The sequence below is a fragment of the Bidens hawaiensis genome, unplaced genomic scaffold (genome assembly GCF_021521415.1).
Source record: "Bidens hawaiensis isolate Kalapana, Puna unplaced genomic scaffold, B.hawaiensis_p1.1 tig00035534_1, whole genome shotgun sequence".
Lineage (NCBI taxonomy): Eukaryota > Viridiplantae > Streptophyta > Magnoliopsida > Asterales > Asteraceae > Bidens > Bidens hawaiensis.
The window spans coordinates 42012-59072 of NW_027496189.1; the positions used below are offsets into that span (position 1 = coordinate 42012).

Below are 17061 nucleotides of genomic sequence, written 5' to 3' on the forward strand. Positions count from 1 at the left end.
ACCAAACCCGGTTCCATACCTGAAACCGGGTATTAGAAAAACCCGTTTTATGCACCTCTACTTTGCAATAATCCATGCATGGCCCAACTCCATCATACTGTCATAGTACTCGATGCAGTCATCAAGCCCAGGCCCAATATATTTTCCTATCATAGCCTACTATCACCTTGGGTTTCCTTTCGGCCCAAACACTGTACTACAATCCCAAAATGTTATATCATGCTCAAATCAAACCACATTTCCCTTTCACTTCTAAGAAAATAGAAATATGGGAATATGGCAGAAGTTGACCTTATATTTTCTAGTGGGAAAAACTTGGTAATGGCAAGATACAGAAGAATAAAACAATATTATAATTCCAATAACAAATTATAACTCCAAAGCAAACATCATTAGAATTTACCCATAAAGAAGATTGTTCTGCAAAAGGAAAACTCAAGAATTTAAAGACAAAAAGGATCATAAGGAAGTTTCAGATGCTTAATATGTTCCGAACATCTTTCTCCCAAGTCCCCAATCATATCAAGGAACCAGCACACACGCAAGTCAAGTGATTCAAGCTGACAACAACCATCTAGAATGGCTTGCAACCCAATGTTTGTCATGCGGCTCCCAATGAGTTCAAGGTGAGTTAAGCCAGGTAGGTTTTTCCCAATTGTTAATGCTACCACATCATCTTCACTGGGGACTTTATATGGTTTATTGCTCACTTTGAGTGTTTTTAGTAACGGGCAATAGTGGCCAAGAGTTTCAATGTTTTCTTGCGTAATGTATACTCTGTCAAGGCTGAGTTCCTCCAATAATGATAATCGCTTCAAAGGTTCAATCTCGTCGATTACACCATACCACAACATAATATTTAGGCGTCTAAGTTGGCTTGATCTGTTAAAGGAAGAGAAACGTAGTCACAAATGCTAATTATAATTCAGACAATCAAACACTAAATTAATATGTAGCTAATTTCTTGACCTTCTAAAATACGAAAAGTAGCTAATGCAGATTGCATATTGGGGAACGTACGTACGAAATGCATGGCGAATTATAATACCTATCAACGACATACTGAAGAAGCTTCTGATCACAAAAACCATAAAGGCATAATTCAACCAGTTGGACTTGGCTTCTATCTACGGCATACTTACACATCTCCCGAATTACCCTTTCACTTTTACATGGCCAAGGCCATGTGTTCAAATAAACGACCCTCCACATGGCAGGGTCCTTGCATATGTCACGCCAAGCGGTGCACACTATCTGGGCATTTTGGACTATGTCAACCGCACCGACTCTTTGGAGGATATTGATCAATATATCTGACGGGAGATCCAACCAGTTCCTTGTCTGTTTCCGCACTAGCCACGGGTGTTTGAGTTTTCGAACAAACTTGAATATCTTTTTTAGTTTTGATTTTGGTGACATTGTAGTCGCTTCAACATTCACAAATCTAAAACAAACACAGAACCCTAGAAAAAGAGAATCGTTGTAGCTTCTCATAACAAATTGGTATAAATGGCGTATTATAAAATCCCTACAAACAAAAATAAAAAAAAATCGTAAAAACTCACATCGCTATCAACAGCAGAATGTTCTGTCAACATTATCATTGATGTCGCACAAACCTATTTAGTATACTTTATATTGAAGAAAAAAAAAGTATATTGTTTAATTTATGTGGATAACCCGAATTAATTCTACGTAAGCTAAGTATTTTGGGACAAGTGTTATAGCCTTATAGGTTAAAGTTCAGTGACATAAAAGTAATAAAATAATATAAACTGTAAAAATACTTTAACAAACTTAATATTGCTTAATAGATGTGTAATATAACAAAATAAGTTATTATACTTGGCAATGAGATTTTTCATTTTGAAGATGACGTGTTAGTTAAGTCGTGTGGCTGTCATGTGTAATTTAAGGACAGCTTAAGCCTTAAGGTCACGTTTGGCATCAAGTAATAGAAAAAGGAATGGAATAATTCATTCCAAGGGATTGAGAAAAGGCATGTTTGGTTTAACATGGGAAAGAAATCAGCCATTCCACAGTGGAATCCCATTCCTTCTAAACCTATTAAGAGGGTGTTTGGGATTCCTTATTTTGCCTCCTTATAACTTTTCATTAAGTTAATAAGTTACAAAAGTGTAACTTATGGAACTTTTTCTCTCACAATATAAGCAATCCCAAACGCCTTATTACTTTTCAATAAGTTTATAAGTTATAAGTTGGTGAAAATAAGCAATCCCAAACACCCCTAAATCTATTCCTCCCTACCCCCAGTTTTTTTTTTATTCCGTTCCCTGTCTAAATGTGTTTTCACAAATTTACCCTTGTGCCGCTCATTTTTCCCTCGTGATTTTTCCTCCTTATCAATCGATGATTCTGGTATCCTCTAAACAAGGAATCAATTACTGTCAATCGATAGATTTCTTCAATCCTTCAGCGGGAATTTTCCCTCCTAATCAGACGATAATTTCGCTTAGACCCCATCTATATTAATCAAGAGAGTTAGTCCACTGATTGCTATTATTTGTTTGTGACGAAGGCGATGCAAAGGTATGATTGTGTTTTTTAATGTATTGCTTTTGATGTTTTCTAATTTCTTGATATTGGTGTGTTATTGATTAAACATTTGTTTTGAAGGTAGTAAAAAGGGGTTCCTATTAATCCTATTCAGGTATATTACTTATCTTGTTCATTTGATCCTAGTTTCCAATGAACATATATTCTGTTGCTTGCACTTACAACCCGGATATAGATAGATGATAGTTGCTTCACATCGATCATAATTGAAGTTTTTTTTATAGACAATAACTTAAAAGCAATTAGCATATTTGTTGCTTATTGGTTAATTCATTGCACTTTCACTCTCTATTAGCCAAGCCTTTATAATTATTTTTGCTAATTGATTAACTGATAATATGAATTATTAAACTCGATGTTTGTAACTTTGGGTATGTGGTAAAACTAAAAAACAACCCCTATTAATAGTGACCATGTGGTTGGATTATTTGCTTATATGAATGCATTATAATATTAACTCTCGAAAGATGTACATTCACTCCTTAACAAAGTTCAGTGGACAAAATATTCCACTCGTGTTTATAGTTTTGGCAAAATGGGTGTGATTAATATATATCATCTTTGTTGCTTTGATAACTTATCTTGTTTATGTTTACTTTTTTATGTTATTTTTTCAGTTAACTAACCATCATTCTAATCCTTAAATTGTTCCTCAGGAAGATAATTCCATTGGTTTTCAAAGAAATGAGACTCACAGAGACCAACCTAGTCCGCTTGAAGATTCTCCTAAGGTGCTACTCTTTTACCATCATTCTAATCCATATTGTTTCCACCTTAACTGTTAGAAGTAAACAATAACGTGCTTATAGTTAAAAAGAGCATCATGACTTTGTTGTAATCATACCAACATACTTGTTTTAACTTTAAGCAGCATGAATAGAGAGCCTATTACTGTTGATTTTAGTAACCGATCTTAAATCATGCACAAAATAGCATAAAATTGTAGTTACTGATTGTGCATGTTATTCATATATTTATGTGTTAACTGGTTAAACGAGCTGAACCGAGCTCATGCGTTCTTTTGAACTCTTTTTCCAAAGCTCGACTTGTTTCGAGTTCTTTTTCTAAAGCTTGAGGTCGACTCATTATTTGTTTTTCAAGCTCGGGCACGGCTTATTGATTATTTATATTGGCCCGTTTGCACTTCTGATCTTGTTTCGAGTTCTTTTTCTAAAGCTTGAGGCCGACTCATTATTTGTTTTTCAAGCTTGGGCACGGCTTATTTATTATTTATATTGGCCCGTTTGCACTTCTGATTTATAATCTAGTTTATTTAGAATATAAATCATGTTGAATGCTTACCTTTGTCTTCAGTCAAAAAGCAACCACCAATATCTTTATATATATGATTAATGCATGATGTCAATAATAATTCTGAATCATGTTTATAATAACTAATGAAATCATTATTGTAATCTAATATACCTAATTTGGGTTGAATACTATTGCAGTTATGTCTAGACTTAGATTGAACAGACAAAAAAACAAAAGAAATTAGCTGCATATTGCACGTTGTGGCTTCATATACTAAACATGGTTGCTTGGTATATTTGATCAGTTCAAACAATTGTTAGTAAGTGTTTAGATAAGTGTCCAACTAAACCTCACTACAAGATGTTCTGCCCCGAGAGAAAAGAATATATGCATAGATTAGTGTATGAAAGTGATGACACTTGTTTTCATCAACTAAGAATGAATAGGGTAACTTTTGTGAAACTTTGTAATGTGTTGGAGAGGGATGGAAAGTTGAAGGCATCTAAGTACCTTCAAGTAGACGAACAAGTTGCTATTTTCTTATACATTTTGGCACACCATGTGAAGAATCGAGTGGTTAAGTTTCACTTACAAGCTAGTACCGTATTCTCACACAATTAAGAGTGATTGGTCTGCTGTACACGACATGTTAGCATGGAATAATACAAGTGGTTTTGGCTGGGATTACAATAACGATATGCTTGACACTCCCCCGCCTGTTTGGCAAGCTTATATACAGGTAGTGTATAATCACTTGTAGTTTTTTATACATTATTTTTTATATTTTGTTAGGTGCACAAAAACGCAGCGAAATGGAGAGGAAAGAAATTTCCTCATTACTGGGACTTATGTGTTGTATTTGGTAAGGATCGAGCAAATGGAAGGGATGCACAAACGGCTGCTGATATATTGTCTAATATAAACAAAGAACAACATGCTAACGGAGATGGATTAGATGATATAGATATTGATCAGCCTCTAAACATCCCTATATATGTTGTTTCCAAAGATGAATCAAGTACACAACGAAAGATAAAAAGACGCAACAGTTGGGATCCTCTAATTAGCAGCTTGAAAGAGTCCGCAGAAATAATTGGTGCGGAGATTAGGGGGGCTACAGAGACATTCAAAAGAGTTTTTGGAACGGAGAGCAATAGAGAGGAATTGCGCAGTAACCTTTTTGAAGAGATGAACAAAGTTGTGGGTTTGGCTACTCGTGAGTGTGACAAGGCTGTATGTAAGCTCGCACAAAATGAGGAGTTGATGGTAATCTTTTTTAAGGTTAATCAAGAACGCAAACTTGAACGGGTTAGGAACATGCTTGAAGATACCGCTTGACACGATATATGTTGACTTTTGGATTATTTTTACTCTTTTTGTGTGAGTTGGCAAATTCTGAATGATTTTTTTTTCCAGAATTTTTGGATGTTTTGATGTTCATTTGAGTTGAAAACTTTTAATGATTTTATATTTCATGAGTTAAAAATATTTATTTATGCTTTGTATAATTTTATTATGAATTTTAATAGGATACAGATGTAAAAGTTGGTAAATTTTAACGTATGGGCATTTATGTCATTTATATGAAGTTTATTCCATTACTTCATTTTTTTCCATCTACCAAACATAGTTTAAGTAATTATTTATTTCATTTCAATAGGGTAACCAAACATGATAATAGAATGATAATGGTTCATTTCATTCCCTCATCCATTCCATTCCATTTCCTCGTGTATTCCATTACCGCGTACCAAACATGATTGCTCAAAAAAACTAAAGAATTTAGAAATTAACTAAACAAATGTAGTGGTCGATTCGGTTTTGGATGATGATACCCGCACACGCTAGCACAAATTAGTTAGATCAAGAATATTTTGTTTTTGTGTTACACGATTTTATTTTAGTTTTATAAAAAATGTTTAATAAAATTACAAGTGCTAAAAAAAGTTAAGTTTTAATAATTTCTTAAATTTGTTGGTATTGCATTTCCTGTAACAATGTTTTAAAGTACTAACCATAATTTTTGATGGTATTGCACAATAAGGGTGGAGGGGTGGGCGACGGGTACCCACCACGGGCCCGACAGGTTCTCAGTGAACACCGTCATTAACCCCCAATTCTTATAAAAGTCAAAGGTAACACTACATCTCCAAATGTAGCATATGTACGTCTCAAAGGTAATAATTACAGCTCTATATTTCTATGCGCTCATTCTTCATCTCCTTCAACTTCTTTTGTTCTTTTTAAATACTCAAGTCGTGATATACCTAATGAACCCTTACCTGAGTTGTGTTACCTTAAAAACCATGATATGAGCTTAAGCTCGTAAGCTAAACAAAACCAAATCCAGTTAAACCATGCAAACATGGGGTTTATGGTTAGTTTTTGACTTTTTGATTTAAAAAAGGTTTAAATTCGCTAAAACTAAATAGCGTCGTGCCAACCTTTGAGTCACCAGTTCTGGTCCTACCGCTCTTTACAAAAACTGGCCTGTTATCTTGAGAACGGGTTAAATGGTAGCAACCGGACCGCTATGGTCACATGTTCCTAGTTGGGTTACATTAATATTAACTTTTTTTTAATGACAAAAAATCTCATTTGTATACCTATCCTTTTGGAGCTATGTACAAGGCCAACTCCTCAACCGTCATGAGGCCATACCCCTCTGATGTGCGGGGAACCAAGATTACAATCCTAATTTGTCTCTACACCCACCAGATGTCTACGAAACTTGTTCAAGTAGAAATCGAACCTGCGTCTCAACTGAGGAGGGCAAATAAACTTACCAGCGGACTAAACAAATATGTATGAATTAAACTTAAAAAAGTTACTTTATTTTAAATTTGGGGCCTATGGGGGCTATTCCTGTTCACGAGCAGAACCGAACCGAGCGAAGGCTTGCTCGTTGCTTGGCTCGTGTACAACCGAACCGAACCGAACGGCTGAAATTCTAACCGAGCGAAAACCGAAACGAGCCAAAATCGAATCAAGCATTTTTCGAACGAACGTCGAGCGATTTCGAGCATTATTTATTTCTTTTTCACTTTAAAATTTTCAATAAAAAACAAATTTGAAGGATGTAAATAATATATTTTATAAATAAATTAGTAGTTTCTAGACAAACATGTAATATATTGTAATTTTTTATTAAAAAATAAGTTTGAAGTGAGATATAATGATCATTTAAACTAACTTCTAGTATTTTAAAAACTTGAATCAAACAAATAAAACTATAAAATTGACGGAATATGAAAAATTTAAAGGGGTAAAAATAATTGTAAGCTTATATTTATGTGTTTTGTCTATATATTTATATATTTGTTCATATATAATTATATATAAAATAAATTAAAAATATTTGAGCCTAATCGAACCGAGCAGACCTTTGCTCGTTGCTTGGCTCGCTTACAAACCGAACCGAGCAGAGCGGCTCGTTTTCAATCGAGCGTAAAAACGAGCGAGCATTTTTCGAGCAATTTCCGAGCGAACGGCGAGCGAGTTCGAGCGACGGGCGGTTAAAATATGACACACCGGCATCATTTTAAATATAAGGGTTGAGTTATAATAAGAAAATTAGTTTTCCTAGTAAGGATAGGAAATAATCTTGTCTATTCATTTGAAAATTGAATGGTTGAGATTAAATTAGAGAGATTATCAAGTGTAAAACAATGGTAAGGGCATAATAGGGATAACATATTTGTTGACTTTGTCTCTCCACATGCAAGACACATGTCAAATTCCCCCATCATTTTAAAATGTCCATAACTTTTTTATACGACATTTTTTTTTCAAAACAATTTCACCATAAAAACGAGTGTTTTTTTTATCTTTTATATGAGTACCATATTGCTTTATAAAAATAAAAAAAAATTCGTGGGTTTTTACAAAGTGTGTTTTACCATAATTGTGTTTTACAAAATTGTGTTATACAATTGTGTTTTATTTTTTATAGTGTTTTTTGCATTGTGTTTTTTACATTATGTTATTTAATTGTGTTTTCATTGTGTTTTTATTTTCATAGTGTTTTTTTCCATTGTGCTTTTTACATTGTGTTTTCATAGTGTTTTATTTTTCGGCGAAATTTTCGAAGACTTTTCCGGCAAGGTGGTGGCGGTGGGCGGTGGTGGTTGTAAGAAATAAGTGAAAATTTAAGTGAGTTTTTGAAATTAAATAAAGTGGGTTTTTAATATTAAGGTATTAGATAAAAATACCCCCATTCCTAGCTTATTAGGAAAATCAAACTTCTTATTTGATCTTTTATCTTAAATATAAAAACCCATGATATTAATTGAATATATATATGGAAGTTCTTGAAATATTAATATAGTGAACCAACTTTTGATTTGTGAAGAATTCATTATATGATTTGGTCAATTTTTATATGTTTTAAAGTTATTTTTAAATAAAAAGAAAATTTGGTTAACTTTTATATTTCCTAAACTTTCTCTTAAATGAAAAGAAGATTTAAGAATTGATATAGCATATAAAAAGAAAAGAAGTTTTTAATAATTCATATCATATAACTCATAGCCTATGGATATTATGGATTAAGGAGATTAAATATTAGAAAATAGAAAAATTAGAAATTAATATGGTTATGACACGTCAACCCTTATTTTTGTTTATTAGTGATATGAAAAGCCCCCCAAAGCCAAAGCCAATTTTAAGTTAACTTTTAAACCTCTAGACACCTTTTTTTTTTTTTTTTTAAAGAAAAACACCGGCTTGTAAAACAATATTATTGTTTTTGAATTCATTTTAGGCTAATTTGAATTTCTGCATCGCCTCCTACGGTGTATCAAAAGCTACGAAACAGGCGATTCCATTCGATACTCTTCCTCTGTTGATATGTAAGTTCTTCTATTTCCAAAATTACTTGACGAATTAATTAATTAGTACATGTTTTTTTTAATGTTCTAGGGTTTATCGTGTAATGCGAAATTTCCCAAATTACATACAAGTTGTCTCTGATTTTGAAAGTTTTAGGTTCTCTTGTTCAGTATAAATTAATTTGAGTTACTGTAATTCCCAAATTACTTCACTAATTAACATATGTATTGCTTTGAATTTACAAGCTCAGTAAAACTATGGTCCTTTTAATCTTGTGTTGCCTGCAGAGGTTCATGAATTAGGGCATTTCGTTATAACATTTGATTTTTATTTTTGTATTTTTATTTTTATTTATTTATTTTTTTGTGAATTTTCTAGTGAAGATGCCACCAAAATCAAAATCAAGTCGAGGAAAAAGTAAGACGATTACAAAACCTGAACAAGAATGGCGAGTCAAGAATCCAGCAAGGAACTGGTTGGAGCTCCCGTCGGATTTAATGGTGAATATTCTCCAAAGAATTGGTGTTCAGGACATACTTTATAATGCCCAAAAAGTGTGCACTGCTTGGCGTGAAGTCTGCAAGGAACCTTCTCTGTGGAAAGTCGTTTGTCTTGACAACATTTATCGCGATGCCGATCCATTTGGTAAGTCCCAACTCTACAAGATGTGCAAGCATGCTGTGGATAGAAGCCAAGGCCAGTTGCTTGATTTAACTCTTATTGATGTATGTGATGATGAGCTTCTTCAATATGTTGCTGATAGGTATTGCTCAATTTTTTTAATTTTATTGATGATCTGTAGCTAGAGGTGGCAAATGGGTTGGGTTGGGTCGAACGAGTCATGGGTCAAAACGAGTTTGGGTCATAATGAGTTTGTGTAAAAAAGGGTCAATTAAAAAAAGGGTTGTTTTGGTTTGGGTTGGAATAGGTTAGGGTCTGACCAGGTTTTTTTTTTTTTTTTGTGAATGAGAATAACGGCAAAAACATTTTAGTTTTTTTAGACTTTTTGTTTTCTATTTATATTTTAAGTTAAGATTTTTTTATTATTTTTTTTTAATTTTTATTTGAGGGGTTTTCTATTAAGATCAAAATCCCTCAAATAAATATTCAAAAATAATAATAAAAAAATTATAACTCAAAATATAAATCATAAACAAAAAAAATAAAAACACTAAAATGTTTCCTACGTTGTCCTTGTTCCATAAAAAAAAACCCGCCGAGAATCGAACTGAAACCGAAAAAATCGATGAAAATGAAACAAAAAGCCAAAACTGAACCATATCAATCGAAATCGAATAATCGATTAAAACGAAACTAAAAGAATTCAAACTGAACAAAAACGAAACTGAATAACGGACAAAAACGAGTCCGGAATCGACCAAAAAGAAACACAAGAAACCAAAACCCAACTCGTCCCGTGTGAAAACTCGTGTTGGCTTGAAACCTGAACCGAACCCGTTCCAATCTGAAACCCGTTTCGTGTCGAAACCTGTGTTGTACGAGAACCCGTTCTGATCTGAAACCTGTCACATTTCCTTAGGACACACCCACATTGACCCATTTTTTTGAACTTGTCGACCCATTTTGCCCAAAAATAAAAAGGATAGAATTTCAAATGACTCATTTAGTTAAAACCTTTTACCTAAACCAACCCATTTTAATTTTTAAAACAACTCAAATTGACTCATTTGAAAGGGTTTGGGTCAAGATTGCCACCCCTATCTGTAGTCTTCCGCATATTCACTAAAACTGTTTTTTATTGAAACTTAAAAGCAAAAAATTGATGAAAGATCTTCACTTTCTATTATGGTTTACCTATACTTGCCAATTACATCAATCAAACTTGTAATGTATTTGGATTTCTTTCTGTTAACAGATCAAGTCAGCTTAGACGTTTAGAATTAGTATACTACTTTGATAAAATATTGGGTGAAACTTTAAAGAAATTACCATTACTTGAGGAACTCAGCCTTGTTAGAACAGACATTACGAAAGGAGAGATTGAAGCTGTTGGCCGCTACTGCCCCTTGTTAAAAACTCTCAAAGTGAATCAAAAACCAAAGTATTCTCAGTATGAGATAGCCGTTGCAATCTCTAAAAACTTACCTGAGTTAAACTCACCTTGAACTCATTGGGAACGGAATGACAAACATTGGGTTGCGGGCATTTCTGGATGGCTGTTGTCACCTTGAATCACTTGACTTGCGTGGGTGCTCGCTCCTAGATCTAGGAGTAAGCGGTGACTTGGGGAAAAGATGTTTACAACAGATTAAGCTCTCAAATTTCCTCATCATTCTCTTGAAGGGTATCCATAGGCTGATGATCTTTTAGACGATTATGAGGATGAATATGAGGGAGACTATCACTATGATGATCTCTTTGACTATAATGATTACTCAGCCTTTATTGATGATGGTTCGTTTAACATAGAGTTAATGATGGAGAAGATGACTTTCAGGGACATGTTTGAATAATTTGGTATGCAGAATTGCAGAAAGGTGAGTTACTTTTATCTAAACATTTATAAATATATCAGAAAGGGATATATACTAATTACTGTTGGTGTTTGTTTTTACAAGGTGTAGTTGTTGCCTGCCTGGAAGAACAATCTTTTTTGTTTGGGGTAAACTCTAAAGACAAGCTTGGGAGTTGTCATTTGTACTTGAATACTGTTGTTTTGTTTATGTCATTTCTAAAAACGATGTTTGGTTTCTCATATCTTGGTATGATTGGGCGGATTTTCTTTTGTGTTGTGGGAGTTTCTTGTTTATATTGGATTAGTGATTGTTTTTTTTATCTTAAGTTGATTCGAAAAACGAAAACGAACTCTGCTGATAAAAGTGGTCCTGGAGATCTGCTCGGTTGACTGATCGAGTGGTTCACTGGCCTTTGATAATCCTTTTGAGGAACAAAGGCTGAAGTTTGTTTTGGAATCACGAAGCGTTGGATGAAGATTTATGTGAATCTGCTCACATATCTTCACTTTCAGGAAATTGGTATCTCTAGACTCTGTTTGTTAGATGAATAGCCACTATTCATCGCCCCTGCAGTGGTGGCCAAGCAAATGTGCATGTTGTTTTAATAGTTAAAAATGGCCATGGTGATTATAATGAGTCGGTGACTTCATTAATCCCACCTACTGTTGATCCCACCACGTCTGATACTATGAATATAGTAAGGCTGAATATGTATGTTGTTCAAAATATAGTTAAAAATGGACCTAGGTGCCTTAAATACTTCAGCAAGGTAGTGGTTCAAAAAGGAAGACGCTTGAGACACTTGTGAACACGACTAGCAGTTCAAATGCAATCTGTTTTGTGGATCCCAACAAGGACACTATGAGGTTCGAAAGCATACGGTTTGTGGATCTCAACAAGGACACTAACCAATCGGGAGGGATTAGGAAAATGGAGAACGGGTAAAAGAATATCCGCCACTCGCCACAAGAAAAAATATTGAACCAAGTGCTGACAAAGTTTAAGAATCTCCACGATATGTATAAGGACATTGAAAATTAAAAAAAAAAAAAACCTCTCATTTAAACAAATACGAACGATCAAGAGGATTTAAAAGTATTAGCTATAATACCAATAACTCCGCTTTGCATTTTTTTCAGAGGTACCGAGTCTCATGAGGCGGTGTTCCTGCCGGTATTGAGGCTGCACCGCACCCCTCCCATGAGCACTCCATCAATAGAAGGCGTGGTAATGGCCTAAAATAAAAAAATCCAATACCTTTTGGCTTAAAAAATAAAAAAATAACTAACATCCTGAATAATAATACATATAAACTAGCTTGAGACCGTGTACCACACCGGCAAATACCGGGAAACTTTTATCAAATATAAATTTCATAAATTTAATAATTTTAAAAATAGTTATTTTAATTACAATTTCATTTTTGTTATTACTTTTGTCTTAAAATTTGAAATTAATATTTAATTATAAGTTAATATCCCAACTTGTGGCCTACCACATGAGGCTTAGGTTTCTTCGATGAAATCCAAGTTTGATTTTCACTTGTGTCATTTTTGATGTACTATGATAATGCATGATTTGAATTAGTCCTTACGAGGTTGTCAGTTTGAATCCTGAGCTCACTCAGGTTTTAGTCCTACGGTGTGTTAGAGTTCTGCTCTTTTTTTGTAAAAGTAATTATTAGTTAATAAAACATTTTAGGTTTTTAGTATAAAAGTATATATAAAACCTTGGTGTTGGATTTTGAGTTACCGTCAGCAACTACCATTTATTTTCATGGTAATAAAATGTGGTTTCTATCTTTTCCTTTCCCCCAAATTACTTTTTAGGGTTTATATTTGCAATTTGTACTTATTCGGTTATTGCTTTTGAATTGTGACTGATATATTATTATGTAGTGAGGACTGAGGACAATGTCATCGTATTCAGTTAGTAGCAGAGAAAGCACCAATCGCAAGCGCCAATGGCAGGGACCGGCCAGGAACTGGTTGGAGCTCCCGTCATGTGTAATGCTGAACATTCTCCAAAGGGTTGGTATGCATGACATACTCGAGAACGCGCAGAAAGTGTGCACCGCTTGGCGTCGAATCTGCAAGGACCCGGCTCTGTGGAGGGTCATTTATATGGACAGCTTTGCGTTTCCTGTTAAACGGGCCGTGACTTGGAAGATGTGCAGGAATGCTGTGGATAGAAGTCAAGGGCAGTTGGTTGATTTTGGGAGTTATGGTTATGCCTGTGGTGAGGTTCTTGAGTATGTTGCTCAAAGGTACTAGTGTACTACTCTAATTGTTTTACCTTCTGTTTTAATTGATGTATGTGATTAAAACTGGCAATCGGGTCGGGCAGGACGGGTTAGGGTTGAAGCGGCCCAATTTAAAGAAATGGTTGTTTTTGGTCCGATCAGAACAGGTTTTAGTTGGAACGCATCCGGCTCCAAACGGGTTCGGGTCGGAATGGGGCCTGGGTGTAAAAAACGGGTGGTTTTTATTTTTTTAAGTTTTTATTACTTTGTCATTTCTAAAAACATGAATTCATCATCAATATCATAAATTTACCTTTGGATCGAGTCGGGGCGGATTTGGGTCTGAACGGATTTCGGGATCAGGACGGGTTCGGGTCAGAATAGGTTTGGAATCACAACAGAATTAAGTTCGGATCAGGTTTTGGGTCAGAAGACTCAGAACAGGTTTTTTTTGGGCTGGGACGGGTCTTAGGTTAGAACGAGTTTTGGAATGCAACAGAATTCGGGCTGGGATGGGGTTCAGGCTAGAACGAGTTTTGGATCGCAACAGAATCGAGCTGGAACGAGTTTTGGGTCGGAACGGGTGCGAAAACTCGTGCTGACCTGAATCCCGTCTCAAATCGAACCTGTTCCGATTAGAAACCCATTCGGCCCGAAACCCAATCTGAACCAGTCCTGTGCCCGCTCGAAACCCGTTTCAAACTGAGACCCGATCTAAACTGAACCCGTTCTGATCTAAAGCCTGATCTTAACCGAAACCCGAACCCATTTCAGTCTGAAACTCGTCCCATGCAGAAACCCGTGCCAGCCCAAAACCCGTCCCGGCCTGAAACCCGATTTGAACTGAATCCGTTCTGATCCAAAACCCATCCCATGTGGAAAATCGTGCCGGACCGAAACCCGTTCTGAACCGATACTCGGTTCGAACCCGACTCACTTTGGTCTGAAACACGTTCCGGTCAGAAATCCAATTCAACCAAACCTGTTTTAATCTAAAACTCGTTCTGATCTGAAACCAATACTTGAGTATGTTGCTCAAAGGTACTGTAATGTGATTGCACTAAACCAAGGGTCGAGAACTCAGCTACTGATGCAGTTCATGTTCTGTTTTCTTTGTTGATTGTTATCGACCCACATACTTATTGTGTCTTGTGAATGAATGACAACAAACATTTATGTTTCTCTTCGTTTGACAGATCAAGTCAACTTAGACGTCTAGAAGTTAAAGTGTGTTATGGTGACATGTGTGGAGTCTGGAGTGAAGTTTTCAAAAACTTACCATTATTGGAGGAACTCAGCCTTGCGGGATCATACCTTTTGCCAAAAGATATTGAAGCAGCTGGCCGTTATTGCCCCTTGCTAAAAACACTCAAAGTGAACAGTAGACCATATGGATTATTGTATGACGATGACGATAATGAGGTGGCCTTTGCAATCGGGGAAAACTTGCCTCAGTTAACTCACCTTGCACTCATTGGGAACCGTATGGAAAACGTTGGGTTGCAGGCCATTCTGGATGGTTGTTGTCACCTTGAATCACTTGACTTGCGTCTGTGCAAGAACCTCGGTCTAGAAGGGGACTTAGGGGAAAGATGTTCACAGCAGATCAAGCATCTCAAACTTCCTCATCATTATTTTGAAGGATACTATCATGTTTGTGATGAATGTGTAGGATCTTGGGCATGACTATGATGGATACTTTGACTGTAATGATTACTCGATCTATATTTATTTATGATGGTTCAACCGAGTTAGCGAACTGAGTAAGATGATGTAGCTGTTGCATGTCTGCAAAAACAATCTTTTATTTTTTTGGCCTTGCTCGCAGAAGGTAAATTTTGTGAAAAACTGAAACTCTAAAGACGTTTGTTTGGGAGTTATCATGTGCACTTGAAAAGTGTTATGTTTTTGTGTCATTCCTAAATATGATGTTTGGTTTCTTATATCTTGCTATGATTGGGCGGATATTCTGCTGTCTTTTGTGAGTTTCTTGTTCATGTTCTCGATTAGTGACTTTTTTTGTATCGTAAGTTCATTCATAATTCAAAATACGAAAAAGAATCCGGCTTTTCAACAACAACCTTATCATCACAACCTTTTCAACCGTTCCAAAACCAACCTTTCCAATCACAATCTTTTCAACCGTATCAAAACCAACCTTTTATTCCACCTTTTTCTACCCAAAATTATCCAAATAATGCTTTTCAAATTATGTATGGCCAGATCTATCCTTACCATTTTTATACTAGACAAGCCTGGGAGTTGTCATTTGTATTTGAAAACTGCTGTTTTGTTTTTGCCATTTCTAAAAATGATGTTTGGTTTCTCATATCTTGGTATGCTTGGGCGGATTTTCTTTTGTGTTGTGGGTGTTTCTTGTTCATATTGGATTAGTGATTGTTTTTTTTTTATCTTAAGTTGATTTGAAAAACGAAAAATGGACTCTGCTGATAAAAGTGGTCCTGGAGATCTGCTCGGTTGACTGATCGAGTGGTTCACTGGCCTTTGATAATCCTTTTGAGGAACAAAGGCTGAAGTTTGTCCTGGAATCATGCAGCATTGGAAAAAGAAGATCTATGTGAATCTGTTCACACATGGCTTCATTTTCAGGAAATTGGTATCTCTGGACTCTGTTTGTGAGATAAATAACCACTATTCATCGCCTCTGTAGTGGTGGCCTAGACTTCATTTTTGGGTGTCCATAAAAAGAAGACCATGGTAATTATAATGGGTCGGTGACTTCATTAGTTCATTAATCCGACCTACTGTTGATCCAACCAAATCTGAATTTATATGTTCAAAATATAGTTAAAAATGGACGTCATAATTTCATTTCGACTTAACTGGAAAATTTAACGACGTTAGCTCATGTTACGAAAACGTAACCATCAGGTCTATTTGTGAACATTTTTTAACAATCAGGATTTACTTTGTAATTAGTTAACCATGAAGATCAAGCGTGCAAAAATGGTAAATCACAGGGATCAACTATGCAATTAAGTCAAAAATAAACTTATATGTATAAATTAAAAATTATTTTTAATTTAAAGTTTGGGCCCTGTGGGAGATTATCCAGAGAATCAGTTTTATTCCCCTCTCCTAGTTTTCTCTAATCAAACCCTATCACTGCCATCTTTTTATTTTACTTTAGGGTTTTCGATTATAAACGTTTAACATGTTTTTGAAAATATTTCCTCTCATATATATGTGTGTGTATATATAGGGAGGGGTTATCCTAAAAAGATAAGAGTGTCTAAAAAGTGTAGGAAGAAATATGGATGGTGGATCTTGTCAATCAATGGTTAAGATGGAAATGTGAGATAATTGGAGGAGTGTTTTGTTTGAAAGACCTATAAGGGTGTGTTAAAGGGTATTTTCGTCATAGTAGTTATGGAAACATGCAGGATGTCAACTGGGTATCTTTGGAAACTCCTAAATTTATGTAATCATTCTCTATTTACTTCAACTATGTTTAAGATTTTCTCATCTTTTGAACCATAATACACAATATTCAAATAGGTTTAGCCAATTTTGTTAAAAACACATGAACATAACACACTACATTCAAAATATACACACATAAAACACACTACTGTAACTGTAATGAAGCTGATTTTTTTAAAACACATAATTGTATCCAAATAATAAAACGCACTACTGTAAAAATAATGAAGTTGGCGT

At 35.1% G+C, this 17061-nt stretch overlaps 2 protein-coding genes and 1 pseudogene across 3 annotated transcripts; all 3 read left to right on the forward strand.

The window, feature by feature from the left end:
* Positions 1 to 4477: 4477 nt before the first annotated feature.
* Positions 4478 to 5392, forward strand: LOC143587508 (uncharacterized). Its single transcript, XM_077068781.1, has 2 exons — positions 4478 to 4570; positions 4624 to 5392. The coding sequence occupies exons 1-2, from the start codon at positions 4478 to 4480 to the stop codon at positions 5167 to 5169; spliced, it is 639 nt and encodes a 212-aa protein (XP_076924896.1). The 3' UTR covers positions 5170 to 5392.
* An 804-nt stretch (positions 5393 to 6196) lies between these two features.
* Positions 6197 to 11144, forward strand: LOC143587509 (putative F-box/LRR-repeat protein 9; annotated as a pseudogene). The gene is made up of 4 exons (XR_013144906.1): positions 6197 to 6208; positions 8594 to 8681; positions 9040 to 9424; positions 10538 to 11144. The product of XR_013144906.1 is annotated as a putative F-box/LRR-repeat protein 9 (transcript).
* Positions 11145 to 13051: 1907 nt separating this feature from the next.
* Positions 13052 to 15442, forward strand: LOC143587503 (putative F-box/LRR-repeat protein 23). The gene is made up of 2 exons (XM_077068778.1): positions 13052 to 13404; positions 14577 to 15442. The coding sequence occupies exons 1-2, from the start codon at positions 13052 to 13054 to the stop codon at positions 15064 to 15066; spliced, it is 843 nt and encodes a 280-aa protein (XP_076924893.1). The 3' UTR covers positions 15067 to 15442.
* The last annotated feature ends 1619 nt before the right edge of the window (positions 15443 to 17061 follow it).